At 38.9% G+C, this 21,102-nt stretch overlaps 1 protein-coding gene across 6 annotated transcripts in view; it reads left to right on the forward strand.

The window, feature by feature from the left end:
- Window positions 1–21,102, forward strand: part of EZH2 (enhancer of zeste 2 polycomb repressive complex 2 subunit) — a 56,325-nt gene that overhangs the window by 22,312 nt on the left and 12,911 nt on the right. For 3 of the 6 annotated variants that reach the window (XM_082755198.1, XM_082755201.1, XM_082755203.1), the window contains 6 exons: window positions 2,732–2,848; window positions 7,492–7,630; window positions 10,050–10,193; window positions 10,747–10,849; window positions 11,392–11,555; window positions 20,186–20,277. In XM_082755198.1, coding sequence (XP_082611324.1) covers window positions 2,732–2,848; window positions 7,492–7,630; window positions 10,050–10,193; window positions 10,747–10,849; window positions 11,392–11,555; window positions 20,186–20,277 — 759 coding nt within the window. The remainder of the gene's footprint in view (window positions 1–2,731; window positions 2,849–7,491; window positions 7,631–10,049; window positions 10,194–10,746; window positions 10,850–11,391; window positions 11,556–20,185; window positions 20,278–21,102) is intronic. The other 3 variants (XM_082755202.1, XM_082755200.1, XM_082755199.1) reach the window with 2 other exon arrangements.

Genomic DNA, 21,102 nt, shown 5'->3' on the forward strand with positions numbered 1-21,102 from the left:
GCTGTTCTTTTAATTTTTTTACCAGCTTGATATGACTTTGCAACTAAACAATTTTCTTACAAGTAAAGGAGTTATTTATCCATCAGATAACTTCCATCAGATGACTTCTGTCTGGAAATCACGAAATAGCAGGGTATTTGAGTGTCCCACAAGCCCAAAACTTCTGATAATACGTGGCTTGTACTTCAGCATCCTTTAATCAAATCATTTTGTCTCAGTCTCACTGATACTGGGAGTCTAGTGTTGCTTCTATCAGAGTTGATCCCCTGTGGTACAAATGACTAGTTACTTTAGTTCTTACTAAGTTAAAACACATGAAAGGTGTGAACATAACTATTTGAAGAAGTCTTCTTTATACTTAGAGTTGTTCAAACATACAGGTTCTGAAAGGAGTTGGTACACCATTATGTTGCATATTCAGACTAAACACTAGATTTGTGAAAAAAGCTTCCATGATTCTGATGCTGAGTTGAACACCTAAATTGGCTGTCATGTTGGTAGCTGAAATAGTGGTTGGAGTCCACTCCAACTTCCATCACTCAACCCAGCTTAATTTATCTTGTTTGTCAGTTGCTCTTTAGACACTTCAGACTTATCCAGTTTGAGGATGCTTCATGTGTAATTATCTGAAAACCTAACTCTTCTCATTAGACTGAGAATGAAGACATTACTGCATACAGGTTTATAAAAAGAAAAAGCAACACCTTCCTATTCAAGGAAATTTGTCAGGCTTTCCTTTTCCTAAAATTTTAGAGGGAAGCTGATTTTCTTTATATCATAGAGGTGCACTTGTGTTTCCCTTTAAGCATGATTGAATGTGCAGCTCTCATGTACAGCTCTACACCTATTATATGGCACTTTGGGATCAGAACCTCTCATAATAACCGAGAGGTATACATCCAGTTTTCATTTTTTTGATAGAAGATCATGTCTCACCATTCCTCTATTGCTCTTTTTTTTTTTTTGTAGCTTGATTTACTATTCTTTTATTTTACTCTTTTGCCTGAATTGATTTCTTGCCTGAACTGATGGAGCACACTAATTACTGTATTCAAAACCAGTCTGTCTCCATGAATTAGAAGAACTCTACTACTTGATTTAAGATTGCTATAATTCATAGTGGGAGAAGTGAAAGAAAGTAGTATGAGAGGTGTTGAAAGATTACTTAAGTCTTTTTCTTTCTTAATATGCTAAATTTCTTCAGAGAGTTGTATAGGATAATGGCTAGAAATTAAGTTACTTGATTGAAAGGATTTGAGAAACTTGGTGTTCTTGATGAAGTCTGTAGGGCGTTGCTGATGATGTAGGTTTCTTCCAGTCCCTAGTGCAGTTAGCATCAACAAGAGACAATACCACATATGTGTTAGCCTAATAAACATCAAGCTGAGTTCCATACCTAAATAATGGGGGAACATAACGGACTTTGTACTAAACACCTTGAGTCATTTTGACACAGTCTGAGATTTCTAGTTCCAACGGTAAAAGTAATGATTTTTGTGTTTTTCTTTAAATGAAAAATGTGCTAGAAGGCTGCTAGCTAGAAAACTAAATATTAACCTGGAATGGCAATAAAGCACTATCATAGCACAGTGTCTTGAGTATTGATATACACAGCAGAAATCTAACTTCATTGCCTGCGTATTTAAAAATAAAATAAAAAACCTGGCTTGTATCATTCTACTGGGGTACTGTCTCTATATGCTGTTTGTTATATTACTTTGTGTATTTCTTTAGAAATGTGAAGCTCTGTTCATCTTTCCCTTCTGGAAAGGAGAAAGATCTTTTGTCTCCACTTCCTTTTTTCCTTTCAGGTAGCTATGATAGCTGTTCTACGTTCCTTCCTTGTTGTACTTTACCTAGCATTGTATTTTCCTATCTGCTTTGGCTTGTAACATTTTTTTAGGAGTTTTTCATACTGCTGTTCAACTACTTGAGAAGATCTGATCTGTATCTCTGTATCTGTTATCTGTTGAATTGATGCAAGAATAACCTAGAAGTTGTTTTGTATTTCTGTGGTATGTTTATTCTTCGGAGGCTGCATACACATTAGAATTTCAAAAAAAAAAAAAAAAAAAAAAACCAACTCATTGACATGTCCAGAGTTGCACAGTAAGATGTTAATTTTCCTCTGCTCTTTGTAAACAGTGACCATAATCAAAGATTTGGCTATAGTATAAAGATACACAGACAGTAAGCAGGGCAGGAGTTAACAAGGCATATATGAAGTATCAATTTCCATAAGATGTCTTGATGTCATTAAAATAAAAATTTATTTTTTAACATGTATCATACATGATTTCTGCAGTGTATTGATCTAAAGCCAAGGGAATTTTCATCTGCCTGTGATGGCTTCAGTAAATACTCCTAAGACCAGTGTAGCAGCAAAAGGTACTAAATCTGTTCTGAGGTACAAAAAATGGCTTATGGCAGGCTGAATAGTCTGAATAAAATACTAAGTATCTAACACAGTCACTTTAGTATTATGTGGAGGAAAAAAAAACACCACATGTTCTATTGACAGAGGTATTAAAACAAATAATTCCTGCATCTTTTTTCTTGTGAAACCTGTTCTTATTATGCCATACAAATCTGAAGCATTTCTCAAAGGCAGGTCTAGCGAATTTTGACAAACACTTACCATTTTGTTCATTGTAGAGTGATTTCTGTATTTTTTTTTTTTTTTCCCCCCCTGAAATTGCTATGTAAGTGTAATTTCAACCTTTTATTTCAGTGCTCTGTTACCAGTGACATAGATTTTCCAAAACAAGTCATCCCACTAAAGACTCTCAATGCTGTTGCATCTGTGCCTATAATGTATTCTTGGTCACCTCTTCAACAAAATTTTATGGTAAGTTTAAAAAGGTGGTGCAAGGAGAAATGTATGGTGAAAAGAGAGGGGGTTAGTTTTAGAAATAAAACACCAAAGGTATTACTAATAAAAAAAAAAGGTATTAAAGGTATTTTTTTTTTACTAATAAAAAAGGTATTACTAATTGCAGACTAAACCTGTGTTCTTAATGACCTTTAGTATCTACAACCTTGCTGTAAACAAAGCTGTACTGTATTTAATTTCATCATATAATGGTTTGGGTTGGAAGGGACCTTTTAAAGATAATCAAATTCCAACCCCTCTACACTTTTCACTAGATCAGATTATTTTGGGCCCCATCCAACCTGGCCTTGAACACCTCCAGGGATGGGGCATCCACAGCTTCTCTAAGCAACTTGTTCCAGTGTCTCACCACCCTCTGGGAGAAGAATTTCTTCCTAATGTCCAATGTATATCTCTCCTTTTTTAGTTTAAAACCCTTACCCCTTGTTCAATCGCTACTCTCTGACAAAGAGCTCCTCTCCAACTTTCTTATGGGCCCCCTTTAGGTACTGGAAGAGAGCCTTCTCTTGTCCAGGCAGAACAATCTCAACTCTCAGCCTTCCTTTGTAGGTGAAAGAAGAGGTGCTCCAGCCCTCTGATCATCCTTATGACCCTCCTCTGGACTTGTTCTAATAGGTCCATGTGTTTCTTGTGCTGGGGGCCCTGGAGCTGAACATAGTATTTCAGGTGTGGTCTCACAGGAGCAGAGTAGAGAGGGAGAATCGCCTCCCTTAACCTTCTTCTCATCCATCTTTTGATGCAGCCCAGGGCCCAGTTGGCTTTCTGGGCTGGAAGTACACATTCCTGGCTCATGTTGAACATTTTGTCAACCAACACCCCAAAGTCCTTCTCCCCAGAGCCATTCTCAATCCATTTTCCACCCAGCATATATTTGTGCTTGGGATTGCCCCAGCTCAGATGCAGGACTCTGTACTTGGTCTTGTTGAATTTCATGAGGTTTATACAGGCCTACATCTTGAGGCTGTCCAGGTCCCTCTGGATGGCATCCCTTCCCTCTAGTGTGACAACTGCAGCATGCAGCTTGGTGTTGCTGGCAGACTTGCTGAGGGTGAACATGAATCCACTGTCTGTGTTGCCAGCAAAGATGTTAAACAGTGGTGGTCCGAATACTGACCCTCTGAGGAACAACACTAACAACACTAAGCGCTGATCTCCACTTGAACATTGACTATTTTAAGTGCAACCATCCAGCCAATTCTTCACCCACTGTGTTGTCCGTCCATAAAATCCATGTCTCTCCAATTTAGAGACAAGGATATCGTGGGGGACAGTGTCAAATGCTTTGCACAAGTCCAGGTAGATGTCAGTTGCTCATTCCCTGTCCATTCATGCTGTAACCCCATTGTAGAAGGCCACCAGGTTTGTCAGGCATGGTCTGCCCTTTGTGAAGCCATGCTGGTTGTCACCAACCGCTTCATTGTTCGTGTTCCTTAGCGTAGTTTCCTGGAGGAACTGCTCCATGATTTTTCCAGGCACAGAGGTGAGACTGACTGTCCTGTAGCTCCCCATGTCTTCTCCTCTCCTCCCTTTTTAAAAGGGGTTATGTTTCCCCTCCTCAGTCACTGGGAACTTCACTGCGCTGCCATGACTCCTCAAATAGGATGGACAGTGGCTTAGCAGCTACATCTGGCAGTTTCTTCAGGGCCTTTGGATGCATCTCATCAGGTCCCATGAACTTTTGCACTTTTACATTCCTTAGATTGTCTTGAACATAGTCTTCTCTTACAGCAGGCAGTTCACAATTCTCCCTATCCCTGCCGTTGCTATCCCTGCCGTTGCCTTCTGGGACTTGGGCTATGTGGCTAGAGAGTTCTTGTGGGTGAAGTCTGAGGCAAAAAAAAAAAAAAAAGTCATTGGGAGCCCCAGCCTTCTCCATATTCTAGGTAATCAGGTCTTATGTTTCCTTCTGGAGGGGGCCCACAATTTTCCTAGTCTTCCTTTTATCACTGACATACCAGTAGAAGTCTTGATGTCCCTGGCCAAATTAAATTTTAAAAGGGTTTTGATATTCTTAACCTGGTCCGTGGCTGCTCAGACAATGTGTCTGTATCCCTGTCAGGCTACCTGTCCTTGCTTCCATTCTCTGTAGGACCCTTTTTCTGCTTGAGTTTGGCCAGGAGCTCTGTTCGTCTATGTAGGCCTCCTGGTGTTTTTGCCTTACTTCCTCTTTGCTGGGATGCATCACTCCTGAGTTTTGTGGAGGTGATCCTTGAGTATTAACCAGCTTTCTTGGGCTCCTCTTCCCTTCAGGGCTTTGTTGCATGGCACTCTACCAAGCAGACCCCTGAAGAGGTCAAAGTCTGCTCTCAAAAGGTCCAGGCTAGTGAGTTTGCTGTGCTCCCTCCTCACAGTCCTTTGAATGCAAAACTGCACCATTTCATGGTCATAGTAGCTACAGCTGCCCTTGACCTTCATGTTTCCCACCAGCCCATCCACGTTAGTGAGAATGAGGTCTGGCACAGCGCCTCTCCTTGCTTCCTCTGTCACTTGGAGAAGGAATTTGTTATTCATGTGTTCCAGGAACTTCCTGGATTTCCTGTGCCCTCTTGTGCTGTCCCTCTAACAGATAGTGGGGTGGTTGAAGTACCCCATAAGAACCAGGGCTTGCAAATGTGAGGCTGCTTCTATCTTGCTTCTGTTTTGTCTAGAGAGGGCCTCATCTGCTTGTTCTTCCTGATCAGGTGGCTTGCAGCAGACCCCCACTATTTTGTCCCTGCCTTCCCCTAATCCTGCCCCACAAGCTCTCTGTCTGCTCCTCATCTGTCCCCAGGCAGAGCTCCTTGCACTCCAGCTGCTCGCTGACATAGTGTGGTGCCCACTCCTTGTTTCCCATGTCTGTCCTTCCTAAAGAGCCTATATCCTTCACAGCCGTCCTGCCACATCCTCATATTGCCAATGAGGTCATGGCCGTGCAGGCCTGTGTGCATCTCTAACTCCTCTTGTTTGTTCCCTGCACTACATGTGTTAGCGTAGAGGCATTTGAGTTGGGCTCCCGATGAAGCTGACTTAGTGGCTGGAATTTCTTTTGCTGTTCTTCAGGTGTTCTCCTGCTGACTCATGACCCTTCTCCAGGCTCTGGACATCTATCTCTGTCTCTGACAGGTGGATCCCATCAGCCCCTAGCAGACCAGGTTTCTCAAAGCCAGTCCCATGCTCCCCCGGTTTTGGCACCAGTCCTGTAACCATCTGTTGATTTGACAGATTCAATTGGCCCTTTCAAACCACTTCTCTCTAACTGGGAGGACTGATGAAAAAACTACCTGAGCTCCTGAGTCCTTCACTGCTGCTCTCAGGGCTCTGTAATTCCTCTTAACACTCCTCACGCAGCTCCTGGCTGCATCACTGATGCCCATGTGAAACAGCAACAATGAATAATGGTAGTTAGCGTCCAAGGCTTGGCAGCCTCTTGGTGGCATCCCTGATACGAGCCCCTGGTAAGCAGCAGACTCCTCTCAAGAGTAGGTCAGAGGTCAGGTTAGCAGATGGATGCCTCTGTACTTCTCTCTCAGATGAGAGTCATCTGCTAGCCTTTTCTTAGGTGCACTGCATTTAATATAATGAGAAATATTTTCTGAGGGATGTGACTGTCCTTATGTAAGACAGGTGACCAACATACCTGTAGCAGAATAATAATTCTTACATACTAAAGAGATCTCAGTCCTGAAATAGTCTCCTAATGTAATGGTGATTTTATATAGCAACTATAGTTTAGACTTTTTTTCTAATTAGCCTTACTGTATATGCAAGCTGTAATGTTAGATTTCTGATAAAGGTGTTTGACTTACTTGAAAGGCTTAGCTTATTACAAATCTTTGTCACAGCATCTTGTATACAATAGCTTTTGCTGAAATGGTTACGATGACAATCACAGCAAAGCAATTTAAATAACCAGTTTTATCAGTATAAGTACAGAGTCCTTCCACAATTTTTTCTATTCAATTTGTCAGTATTTGGGTATTTGCACTGCTGCAGAATGATGATCAGCAGGAAATGTTGCATTGTCTGTTTTCCTAACAATAGAAGGCTCTTTTGAAATGCTGGAAAACACAGCTGAGTATCAAGGTCTGTAAATTCTACTGATAAAACTTTGAGTTATTAATGTGGTTAAGTCTGGATATAGACAAAACAAAACTGAGAATGGCATTTGGATTAAATAGTGTGAGGCATATTTCTGTGCTATCTGTTTAGACAACTTGAATTTAGAGTCTTTCTGTATCATGTTTTCTTGTCTCTAGCAAAGGAATGAAAGGGCGATTTCTATCACATATTACTGAGAGAAGCAAGGAAGAGAGTGAATTTATCAGTGCAAGCTTCCCAAAGCTAGGTAGCTCATTGTGCTTCTGTAGTAGGAGTTCTGTTGCAACACACTGCTGACCTTAATGGTAGGAGTTAGTGTCAGAAACTTAAGCCTTTCAAGACTAGTGCAAAAAGTTGTTGAATAAAGATGAGGGTTTTGTTTTTAGTTAACTGTGAATATGCTAAGTGGTGAAGCCAATTTAACTGTTACCTAAACAGTTGTAGATTATGAAAACAGCAGTGGTGATACGGCCAACTGAACATGCAATTTAACAACGATTCTGATCAAACAATCTTACTAGGTAGAGGATGAAACTGTTTTACATAACATTCCGTATATGGGAGATGAAGTGCTTGACCAGGATGGTACCTTTATTGAAGAGCTTATCAAGAATTATGATGGGAAAGTACATGGAGACAGAGGTGAGCCCAAACACTCAGGTATACTAATCACTTCTTTTTACATAAATAATTTCTGTCAGTTTTATTTGTTAAGGCCTGATACTTGATTGTTACAATAGTATCTCTAGAATGCCTATGCTGTGTAGATGTTGGGTGTAATAGAAATCCTTATATAAATATAATTACTTTCATTTTCATAAGGCTACAAAGTATTCAAGTATGGATAAATTAAATGCTTTTTTTCCCCAAGTGATTCATCATAATGCCTAAGTGTAACATGGAGAAGTTTTTGGTGTTCAGGGTTCAGAGCTTTGTAATAGTATAACATCTAGATGTGTGTAGTGCTTAGCAGAAAGTAGCAGGAGATGCATGTAAAACTCTGATTATAACAACACTTACAAATGACATTCAGTAGAACAACCTTTTGTGGGTTTTGATTTTCTTCCCTTACCTGCAAGGTGTAAATAATTTTTCATTAGTTATCACAAATTATTTGCTATTTAAAAGCATTGGTTCTATAAATCAGACTGTAAAGACTGTGTGTAATGCTGTATCCGTCTCTTGGCACACTGTATCAGAGAATCATAGAATGGCTTGGGTTGGAAGGGACTGTAGAGACCCATCTAACTCCAACCCCCCTGCTATGGGCAGGGACACCTTCCACTAGACTGGGTTTCTTAAAGCCCCATCCAGCCTGGCCTTAAACACTTCCAGGGATGGGAGGGGGAACAGGGACAAGTGTCAAATGCTTTGCACAAGTCCGGGTAAATGACATCAGTTGCTCTTCCACTATCCATCAATGCTGTAACCCTGTTGTAGAAGGTCACTGATTTGCCCTTAGTAAAGCCAAGCTGGCTGTCACCAATCACATCATTTTCCATGTGCCTTAACATAGTTTCCAGGAGGATCTGCTTCGTGATCTTTCCAGGCAGAGATGAGACTGACTGGCCTGTAGTTCCTTGGGTCTTCCTTTTTTCCCTTTTTAAAAATGGGAGCTATTTCCCTTCTTCCAGTCAGTGTATATGTAACAATCTACAGTATGTATATGTATTCACATGTATAGTTTTTTCTTGAATCAGTAGATCTGCTTGCTCTGTGTATCATTCTGTGTACTCAGAATGGCTTATACAAGCCTAATTTTATAGTTGTAATAGTTTCTCTGACTAATCTGCTTCACCTTCACAAAAACATTTGTCCTGTTCTGCTCCTTGCCCACTCTGTCCCAAGCAGAATCATTTCTTTCAGTGCTACTTTTACTGATTTAATTTATTATTTTTAATTTATTATTTAATTTATTATTGAGTCCAGTTTTAAAAATAATCTTCTTTCACTGCCTCGAGTCCCATGTTCATTATGGCAATTATTCAGGTCCTTTGTACCTGTCTAGCAAAAGTCAAAAGAGTTCTTTTTATTTTTCCAGTAACTGTTTTTTTGTGTGGCTATAATGAAATTTAAATGCTATGGAAATCTGTAATCCAGAGGCATTTCCTTTTACTTATATATATACATGGATATACATATATATATATATATATAAAATGAGCCATAATTATAAAATAGTTTTGTAGTTGCACTTTTGGGAGAGAAATTCTTACTAATCTATGTGGGTATGTTGAGAGTTCTGTTTAAAACATCCAAATGTCTGGCTCTTTCAATTGTCTGTGTATTAATAAATCTATGAGCTTCGTTCAAGTTACATTGTGACATCCATACCCGTTCAAGTTCAGAAGTAGGGTGAAAGCACTACAGTTGCCACATGGTTCAGTTATTTCTTGAGAAGTAACAGCAGTATGTCAATGTTAACTACAGTTTTCCTCTCTGCAAAAAAATGCCTTTTTGTCCATCTGTGCTGCCCTGTGAGTTTCACAGCTGAATCTGAGCTAAAAAGCAAATACATAGCATTGTATCCTTGAGTTTTCTTGTGAAATTGTTGTTTATATTTCCTTGCCGGTGAACCTACAGTAGTGGAAATATATGCTAAAAAATACCAGCCAAAAGTCGCTCTGGGGATTCCCTGTCTAAGGATAGTTTCATAGTCTGTTTGCATGGATTGTCTGGCTTTGCATGCATAAGGCTGGCTTAACCCAACCACATTGGACTTGGGATTCTGGTATAAAATAATATACAATAATAAACAATCTAGCTAGTAACTCTACTCTTAAAAGAAAAAATAAAATCTATTAAGAAAGAGAGATATATTCTTGTTTACTAGTATGAAGAATGGGGAGATTAAAAGAATTTTCAAAAATTTTTCTCCCCATTCCTGTTCTCAGGTTAAAAAATGAATACCAAGTATTTTTAATTCTTCTGAGTTCATACATTGAAACGAAGAAGGAAAAATACAAATTTGTTTTTAGTAAATTACAGCTTTTGCCATAATTCAAATGTAGGGAGTATTAAAAATATTTCATATATACCATGTGCTTTTCTGTTCACTCCCAATTTTGCTGAATTTCAGAATGTGGATTTATCAATGATGAAATATTTGTTGAGCTGGTCAATGCACTTGGTCAATATAGTGATGATGAAGATGATGATGATGGAGATGACAATCCTGATGAAAGAGATGACAAGCAAAAAGATCGGGAAGGTAACAGGATGGGTATGTCTGTCTGCAGACTTTAAAATTTAAGACCAAAAAAAACTTTTCTTTAATCACTTGGTAAATTTGTTCAAACCCTTCAACTTAATAGTTTTCAGATCTAAAGTAACATCATTTTCTTCATCATTTCCTTTGCCATTTAGTTCAAGAAATTTACAGAGAATACTACAAAAATGCTTTTGTCAACTTTTGTTTCTCTCCAAATTGAGACAATCAAATGCTCAAAAATCAGTTGGGAATCAGTCTAATAAAAACTTTGGTAAGCCTCAGAAAATGAAATAATATTGTTCTTAAGTAGACAGTTCTGAATTGCCATCTCCATCTGCTGGTGAAATAGTGTTTTCTCCAAATTTTATTAGTACAATTCTGTCAGCAGGAAAGATCACTTTAAGGAGTTTAATTTAAATTCTCAGTAATTTAGAAATAAAAACCTTTGTTTCTTTTTTTATTAGGATTTTGGCGAAGTCCCTCTTTGAACACCTCCTTGAAGTAGCAAAGGAACAGAAATATAATTTTTGTTTGTTTGTTTTCCAAAATTTTGCTTCTTTGACAGAGAAAGAAAGTCATCCACCTCGGAGGTTTCCTTCTGACAAGATATTTGAAGCCATTTCTTCAATGTTTCCAGACAAGGGTACAGCAGAAGAACTGAAAGAGAAGTAAGAAAATATTTCTTAGTATATATTGCTTTGCTGAATTATGAAACAAAGATTCCTCAACTTCATTAAGTATTTGTTGATAAGGAATGGTCCCCCTAGCTTCCAGGTTCTGTTGCTGTTGTGTTACTCTAGTGCAAGTGATATTTGAAGGTAACTGGCTGTTCTCTCCAATTGAGTCAAAAAATAGAGGTTTATTAGCTTTCATTTCAAACTACTGAAAAGTGGGTGCTTGTGTGTGCTTAATGCCATTTTCTTGAAGTGGTAAAATAAAAGCTGTTTAAAAAAAAAAGCCACCTTTTTGGTGTTAGTGAGTAATACGTATGAAGAGGTGAGTTTCAAAGTAAATGCATGCATTCCTAGCAATTTTGTACTCGTGTTAATGAGTATAGAACTAACTTGTCATATTACTTGCTGATGAACCTTTCTAGCTGATGCATTACCTACAATTTTTTATAAAAATTTTGTCACTGAAACAGAGTGGTACTTGTAAAAATTTGTTTTTCATTGTACTGAATAAATAACTTGTATTTTTTTCTTCTAAGATACAAAGAACTCACTGAGCAGCAGCTTCCAGGAGCTCTTCCTCCTGAATGCACACCAAATATTGATGGACCAAACGCTAAATCTGTTCAGAGGGAGCAAAGCTTACACTCTTTTCACACACTCTTCTGTAGGCGCTGTTTTAAATATGATTGCTTCTTGCATCGTAAGTACAATTGTATTGTGCTTGTATCTTTTGCTTTTTGCAAGTCAGAAAACTTAACATAAGATGCAATACAGAAGGAAGTAAAAAGAAATGAAAGTATTATTATCACTAAAGTTTACAGAAGTAATTTGTCCATGTTGACACTATTTTGTAGGGAAAACTATACCTCAGAAAATTGAATGCACCTGTTTGGGGTTTGTTATGCTTTTTGCGTTTAGGAATGCTTGTAGAATTGCAGGCTTAGACCAGCCTGTGATGTTATTTCTATTTATCTGTTCTTCAGGAGAACTACCCTTTTTCCCACTACTATTTCTGTGTTACACCTTTGCGGTTTGTGCAGAAAAAACGATAATGGAATATGATTCTGTATAAAAATATCCAGTTATTCAACAGACTTGCTTTGTCTTCCAGGAGGGACAATGAATATCCATCCACAAACAGTTTTATCTTTCATTCTCTTAGGTCACTTTCACCTGTCTGATTTGAAAAAGAACAGTTTCAGACAGTTGAATTTTAGTAACTGTGATATCCTTTCCACTGAATTCCTTTTGTGTTGACCCACACTTTTGGGGAATTCAAAAAGGCAGTTAGCAATGACATTAGTTTCCGTTTGCAAAATATGAAGAGTAAGAGAAATTCAGAACTGCTAATTGAGACAATTATTTCTCTGAGAATGTAGTCAAGGGTAAAGGGGAACCTAATGGTCAAATACGAAGTGGTTTGGACCTTAGTTAAATACTACGATGTCCTTTATTTCAAATACTTTTTCTCTTTTGACTTAACTGCTCATATGTATGTTAGACTGCAAGTATAAATGCATATTCATTTGGAAATCTTCATGCTTTGTCAGCAGCTCCTCATCCAGCATGCATGCATTCTGCCTGTATTTGTACTTCATCCAAAAGGCTTTACACAGTGCTGGTGCTTTTTAGTATCCCTTAGTTGCCTCATAGTTTGAGGAGGAAATGGTGTTGTTCTTACATGGGGAGTGGTGGGGAAACTTCTAGTTTCATCAACAGTTGTGGCTTTTGGAGTTAGGTCAGTTAGTTTCACTTTTTCCCTGTATTCTTTTGGCTCGTCTTGCTTGAAAATACATGCAGAGAAACTCTTACCTCTTAGTGTTTAAGAAAATAAGTTTCTGGAGATATAGCTGCTGTCTTGTCCAGCCAGCTTCAACATCGTGTGTCCTGTGAAGCTATAGATATTGTTTAAATGTGCCTTAGTTGCCTGACTGACTCATTTCAAGAAGTGTTCTGCATGCAGCTGTAGTCTGTAGGACAAGGAAGTGAAGCTGTATGCTACCTCTTGGCAAATATATTATTCTGGAATTTCTTTTAAGGAGATTTGACGCTGTCAGTAGTCTCAGGGAGTTTGAATGCCAGTATAGTTTACCTTTTCCAAAAGCATTTTGGTTTTTAAGTCAAGAAAACACTGTTCAGACACTTAGAGAACAAACTTTTTACAGTAGTGCCCCAGAAGATTTTAGGTATTTCTGCAGCAGTGTTTTTTTGGCTATTTTTCTCAGTATCTTTTATAAACTTGGAAGAGTTTTCCACCGAAGTTGTGGGCTTCTTTAAGAATATGCATATACTCAATGATTAACATAGTTCATGTAGATCTGCCTGTATATAGATATGCCTTTCGTAGTCATTTTTGAAGAATGTTAGAAGTAGAACTGAACGAACATACATACCGTAAGTCTGTGGGCCCTTCTGGGATACACCTGTGAATGCTGAGTGAGCTGGCAAATGCTGTAAGGTGGCTCTCAATCTTTGATCAGTTGTGGCAACTCGGAGAAGTGCAGAGACTGGAGAGAAGCAAGTGTCACTCCTATTTTCAAGAACTGCTAGAAGGAGAACCCAGGGAGCTGACCCAGGTCAGACTCAACTCAATCCCTGGAAAGATCCTGGCAAGTATTTCCAGGCACATGAAGGACAAAACGTCTTGGGAGTTGTCAGCATGGATTTACTAAGAAGTCATCGTGCTTGATCAACCTGATAAGCTTCTATGATAAAATGACAGGCCTTGTAGATGATGGGAGAGCAGTGGATATTGTCTATTTGGACTTCAGTAAGGCCTCTGATACTGTCCCCCATAAGATCTTCAGAGAGAAGCTATTGAAGTATGGGCTGGATGAGCACACAGTGAGGTGAACTGAAAAATGGCTGAATGGCGGGAATGCATCAGTATTTGCTTGGGGCTACCCAGCTGGAAAGCAGCTTTATAGAAAAGTCCCTGGGGGTCCTGGTGGACACCAAGTTGAGCATGAGCCAGCAATGTGCCTTTGCTACAAAGAAAGCCAATGGTCTTCTGGGCTGCATTAAAGAAAGTGTTGCCAGCAGGTTAAGGAAGGTGATCCTTCTCCTCTACTCACCCTTGGTGAGACCACACCTGGAGCAGTGTGTCTAGTTCTGGGCTCCTAGTACAAGAAAGACGTGGACATACTTCAGAGTGTGTAGTGGATAATTTCCTGGTCCAGGTACTAGATAAACCAACCAGAGGAGAAGTGTTACTGGACTGGATGCTCACCAGTGTAGATGAACTCATTAGAGAGGTCAAGATCAGAGGCAGTCTGGGCTGCACTGATCACGCCCTGGTTAAGTTTGTGTTCTCAAGGAATATGGGCTTGGCAAATCCCTGAACTTCTGAAGAGCGAATTTGCAGTTGTTCAAAGACATAGTGGGCGAGATCCCCCTGGAACCCTCTAAGGATGCTTTTCTTAGAGTGCAAGAGCTTTCCATCCCTTTCCATCCCCATGTATAAGAAAGGAAGAAGGGAAAGCAGGAAATGGGCATGGCTCAGCAAGAACCTGCTGGTCAAACAGGTGTGAGAAGGAAATGCACAGGCAGAAGCAGGGACATGTGGTCTGGATGTACAGGGATGCAGTCCGGATATGCAGGGATGGGATTAAGAAAGCCAAGGCACAGATAGAACTAATCTTGGCAAGGGATGCAGAGACTATCAAGAAAGGATTCTATAGGCACATTGGTCAGAAAAGAAAGGCCAAGGAGAGTTTATACCCTCTAGTAAATGAGAAGGGAGAACTGATAATAAGAGACATGGAGAAGGCTGAGGTACTCAACTTCTTTGCCTCAGAATTCACTGCCAGTCAGGCTTCCCAGTCCCTGGTGATGGCTGGTTGAGCAAAATCCCTCCCACTGTAAGTGAAGAGCAGGTTTGAGACCACTTGATGAAACTGAACAGATAGAAGTCCATGGGGCCTGATGACATGCATCCCAGGGTCATGAGAGAAATGGCTGATGTAGTAGCCAATCCTCTCTCCATCATATTTGAGAAGTCCTGGCAGTTAGGCGAAGTCCCCTGTGACTGGAAAAATGAAAACAATACCTCATCTTAAAAAAGGGTCAAAAGGAGGACTTGGGGAGCGACAGGCTGGTGAACCTCACCTCTGTGCCTGGCAAGATCATGGAAGCAATGTTAAGGCACATGCAGGGTAAGGAGGTGATCAGAGACAGACATGGTTTCACCAATGGCAAATTGTGCCTGACCAATCTGGTGGCCTTCTGTGATGGAGTGACTGCATCAGTTGATAAGGGAAGACCAACCAATGGCATTTACCTGGACTTCTGTAAGGCCTTTGACACAGTCACACATGACATCCTGATCTCCAGATTGGAGAGACACGTATTTGAGGGGTGGACCTTTCAGTGGATAAGGAATTAGCTTGAAGGTCACATCCAGAGAGCAGTGGTCAATGGCTATATGTCCAAGTGGAGGCTGGTGACGAGTGGTGTCCTTCACGAGTCTGTCTTGGGACTGGTACTATTTAATATCTTTATCAATGACATAGACAGCGGGATCGAATGTACCCTCAGCAAGTCAGCAGGTGACACCAAGGTATAGTCGATACAACAGAAGGAAGGGATGCCATCGAAAGAGACCTAGACAAGCTAGAAAAGCAGGCCTATGTGAACCTAATGAGGTTCAACAAGGCCAAGTGCAAGGTGCTGCACCTGGGTCAGGACAATCCCAGACATGAGTACAGACTGGGAGAAGAACTCATTGAGAGCAGCCCTTCAGAGAAGGACTTGGGGGTTCTGGTGGACAAAAGGCTCTGCATTAGAAAGCAGTGTGTTTCAACACAGAAGGCCAACTGTGTCCTGGGCTGCATCAAAAGAGGAGTGGCCAGCAGGTAGATTGTTGTCCCCCCTGCCCTGCTCTGCCCTTGTGAGGCCCCACCTGGAGTACTGCGTCCAGGTCTGAGGCCCCCAGCACAAGGAAAGATGTGGAGCTGTTAGAGCAGGTTCAGAGAAGCAGGTTCAGAGAAGGAACATGAAGATGATCAGGGGGCTGGAGCACCTCTTCTGTGAAGAAAGACAGAGAGCTGGGGATGTTCTGCCTGGAGAAGAGAAGGCTCTAGGGAGACCTCATTGCAGCTTTTCAGTACTTGAAGGGGGCTTATAAAACAGATGGAAAACAACTTTTTGCTCAATCAGGTAATGATAGGATGAGGGGGAATGGTTTTAAACTGAAAGAGGGGAGATTTAGTTTAGAGTTTAGGAGGAAATTCTTCACTGAGAGGGTGGTGAGATGCTGGAACAGGTTGCCCAGAGAGGTTGTGGATGCCCCATCCCTGGAGGTGTTTATGGCCAGGCTGAATGAGGCCTTGGGCAGCCTGATCTCATGGATGGATCTTTTAAGGTCCCTTCCAACCTGAGCTATCTTATGATGAACTTAAATTTCTTCAGGTTTTCAGGGCCTTAACAGAAGGAAGAATAATGTTTTCAGTGTGGAGGCATTCAGAACACCGCTGTGCATCAAGACTGTAAAGTTACCTGTAATAATTATGCTTTTCATGACAGCTCATGCAGCATGTTCATTGTTGCTGACCTTCTTAAAAAAAAATAGTTTATCATTGCAAAGAGACCATTTCACTATGCAGCAAACCAGAGTGGATACTGGTGTAATAAACTGATGCTTCAGTCACCATTCCCTGAAGACATAATCCAAATCCCACCTCTGCAATGATTGGTCACTGCTTTGGATGCGTTGCTTCCTTCTGCTTTTTTCTGTAGTGACAGCAAAGGAAAAAGTTTTATTTTTTTTCCCCTGTGTCTGTGTGTGACTAGAGATAGGAATTTGTCTGTTAAGAACTGAGAAAATTCACTTCTATGACCTCTTCACTTTCTGTGAAGTTTTAAGACTGTTAGTCTAAGTATACTGGATTCGCTCCTGGGATCTAATTTGTAAGCAGAAATCTCTGGAGAAGGCATAAAGAATTAAAAAATAAAAAGTACAGGAATTCTATTAGTTCTGTTTTTGATCTTACAACTCCCATTCTTAGAGTCTTTCCTTGTTAAGTTTATCCTTATTTTATATAGTTTCAAATCTTCATTGTAGAAAGTTTGAGTTAAATATTGGAAAAATTATCATTAGATTTCTAATATGTCTAGTCCCCTTGATGAGCTGGCAATCCCTTTATGTGCAGGTGATGGCATTACTGAAAAAAACTTGTGTACCGACTTCATTTGCTGACAGCAAGGAATTATGCCTAAGTGTCTGGACTAACAAAGAATTTAGAAGAAGGAAAAATATCAGGTAGGGAGAATTTCCCAAATAGCTTGACTGTGAAGCAAATGTACATTTCAGGTTAAGCTATTGCCTGTGTGCTTTCATGAAAAAGTTGAGAACTGAGCCTGTTGTGGATCGCAAAGATGGAAAACATTCATAGTGGAACAATTTTAGAATTAATTTAAGGAAATTATTAAAGAAATTGAGTTTAGTTACTTAGAAAAATCTACAAAGTCATCTGTTTTGAAAAAAATATATATTATTGTTTGCAACATTCAGAATACAGCTATAAAAAATTTTTATATCTCGTCCTGGTCCTTTCTTTTGTAACAAGTCTCACAAATACCTTGCAACCATTGTGGTAGATTCTGTTTATAGTGGTCAGTACTGTATGGTGTTGTGTGTTTTGGAAATAGCAGAATATAAGATACGATTCTAAGATTAATTTTAAGGTATAGCATATTTTTGGTCTTGTTGGTTTAAAAAGTCAAAGGATTTGATTTTACAAATGAGAAGGGTTTCTTTATTATCTAGTGGAAAAAAGGAAAAGAAAATTTTAATAAATAAGAACTTGTTTTAACTTGTTTTAGGACCTCACAAACTTGGAAGAGAAATACTTGCATTGCCGAGTGGCATATGTAGAAACAATAGTTTTGATTTCTGCATGTTGCAGCAGTCTGACATGGATCATGGCTAGCAAATATTTTACTGTTCTTTTGCATTGTTGCAAAATCATTTTCCTTGTGGTGTGAAGAGAGAGTAAAACAGTCAAGCTTGAATGAATAAAATGGTATACGATGCAAATTTAAAGATGCATTGTTGAAAAATGTGACTTTTCCTTTCCACTTTTTGTTGAGAAGCTCCTATTATCTCATTTCTCAAAAGCTGGCAAAGGGTGGAATAACTTGGCATTAAACTGTATGGTTTCTTATTTAAATTATTTTAACTGCAGAACACATGAACTCTTCAAGGATATATGAAGCATGAGAAGTGACATACTACATAAAAGATTTTAACTGAAATGTGGGGGAAGAGAGGAAGAAATGCTAATAGCAGCAATGTGCATAAATTACATCCATATACTTGTGTGTAAATAATTTTTACATATCTGTATGTCAGAAAGTGGTAAACTGAAGCTTTTTTATTTTTACAAATTTATAAAATGTAATATATGTGGAAAAAAAAGATGCAATATTTAATTAGTGAAATATTTGTATCCATTTATAACTTTTTAAGCCCAGCTTTGGAAAAATACATTGCTTCCCTGAAATCCCTATGCACTCTTGTTATTAATACAAGCATAAAATTACAGAATTTTAAATGAAATTTTTACCACATCATCCCTCATGGAAGAGGGGAGCATGCAGTGATGGTTTTAAGATGGAGTGATTTCACTAGAGGGGCTTCCTGAAGAAGCACTCATTAACTCATTAGCTCACCTTCCCTGCAGGTGCCAAATCAAGTGCTTATGAAGCTGTGTTGCAAACCAGATCACTGAAACATTATTTCATTGTAAAAACCTTCTGTGAAGACATATGAAGCTCTGTCCATAACAGCTGACAGATATTCTTTTTTTAACAGGGGAATAACTGCATTTAAAATGTTCAATCTTGAAGGCGTAGTGGATTATAAAGAGGAGCCTTATGTAGAATCTAGCAATGAGTAGGAAAAGCTATGGTGGTGATCTGTTGAAGAAAGATGTGAGTTTTGTTAATATAGAAGAGCCCTTCTTATGGATTAATATGGGTGAGGAGGAGAGATTTGTTCTTTCAGTTCACACAGTAGCACTCTTTATTCACCAAGTGATGAAAAACTTAACTGTGACTTACAGTTGCTTAACTGTAAGTGTGGTAAAACTGCAGCATATGTTCTGCAGTGCTTGGGAATCTGTATTTTCAAACAGGAGTCTCTTGAGTCCTATATGTTTTTTAAACTTAAGTACGTTCTCCATTCTTGTTCCTTGAAGTTGTATATGTCATTGTTACCATGTTTAGGGGAAAAAGCTATTTCCTGTATTAAACTATTTATATGTATTAAAATAAACAAACAAAAAATCTTTGAGGATAAAGGTTTTTTTGTTTTAAAGAAAATTGCAGAAAACTAAGGATAGTATTTTTGAAAAGCTCCTAATACAGCAATGAACAACAGAGATACAGCAACTTGGGAACTTAAGTATGTGAGTTTGGCTACAGGTTTCCCAGACTTTACTTAAGTAGGGGATACTGAAGAGTTCCTGATGCTTCCAGTGAGAACAGGAAAATCAGTCACTCTGGAAACATTCTGTTGGGAAGCTGTTAATCAAGTGAGGGAAGAGCTGGCAGAGATTAGCTCTAGCAAAGGAATGGCTAGGGAACTTTGTTATCCTGTTGTAAAGGTGGTAATGTGGCATCTGCAGCGTACCCAGTTTGGCTTCATTCTGGGTCACCATTTTGCAACTTGAGTGCTCTACAGATGCCGCCAGGATACAAGAAATAGTTCTCTCCAAGTTGCAGACTTGACTGTGGCTGTTCTGATCTGTAATGATTGTGTGCTGTTAACTCATTTTTACCTTGCAGCTAGGTTAGAGGAACTGGACTCTTACTGCCTGTTGGCTTAGTTGTGGTGCTAGTAACTACTAGAGTAAAAATGCCTGTAAGTCCTTCTCACTAACCAGAATTAAAAGTGGGTCTGTCACATTTGTAAAGTGCGTGGCTATTTTTTTGACAAGATAGAAATGGAAAATATGGTTCTTACAGCTTGAGAGATGAACTCTTAATAGGAGAAATCCTGAATAATTCTGTTTAACTTGGTAATCAAGTTTGTTCTGTTTGTTGGAAAGGGAGATAGAGCAAGTCTTCCTTGACACATGAAACAAAGGTGATGATTGCCTTCACTGATATAAACAGGCATATGCAAAACTTACCCATCTGCTTTCTGTGTGTAATTAAGTGGTAAGCAAATGTCAGTAGCTGGAATATATTTTGCGTTTTTCTAGTTTTTATCGTTTTTATGCTTTTTTTGGTGAAGTCTAGGTAAACCTTGTGTTTTGAATATTGTTTGAAGTTAGTTACCTAATGCATTTTTTTAAGGTTTAAAAATGTTATTCTTTGATTCAACAGCATTCCATGCAACTCCTAATACTTACAAAAGAAAGAATACAGAAACAGCATTAGATAATAAGCCTTGTGGACCGCACTGTTATCAACATCTGGTAAGATTTCAAATAAACTGTACGAATTCACCAAAGCAGAAATACTTGTAAAATAGCAAGCTGCTATTGTGTGTTGCTGTATGTGTTAGGACATGCTAGGACGTGCCTATATTTGTGGGCCACTTGGAGTCAAATCTGTTAGTTTCTGTGAAAGGAGAGCGTTAATCACCAATTGAAAGTCTGAGTATGAATAACTTTTAACTCTATTAGATGTATTCTGACATAGCTATAGGGAAAAAAGATCATTACCTCCTAATGTCATGTTGCTGCTGTTGTGTCTAACTTAGTTAAAGAACTGGGTGTTATAGACTTAGCTCTCATAAGTTACATATCAACTAAAAATTGGACAGATTTAGTTTACTGAAGGAGAGTTATATCCAGTATTACAGTTTTTAAGAAAAAATGTGATAGAAATTAAGGGGAAAGTGTTAGTAATATAATTTCAAATTTCTCTCATACCTGCCCTTTTTTTTTTTAATGTGAGAAACTACATATCTAGTTTTCCACTCTGAAAATGTACTATTGTCATATCTGTTTTCATTAGAAGGCAAATTGCCACTGATTGTATTTTGAAAAATGCAGAATGTATATTGTTTAGGCAAGAAAAGTTCTTGTTTTGAAGGCTATTCGCAGTGGGAAATTCTCATTCCTTCTTACACCTAGGAAGACGGAAACTTACAACTGAATTATTTTTTACTTGGCAGCCAAAATGAAAGTAGAATTGAAATACATAATTACTTTGTAAATGTAGATTTATTCATGGTAGCATCAGAAGTATTCATGTTCATGATAGAAAACTTGAACACAGAGAGACATTAAAAACAA

The sequence above is a fragment of the Aythya marila genome (assembly GCF_965140915.1).
Source record: "Aythya marila genome assembly, chromosome: 2".
NCBI classification, from domain to species: domain Eukaryota; kingdom Metazoa; phylum Chordata; class Aves; order Anseriformes; family Anatidae; genus Aythya; species Aythya marila.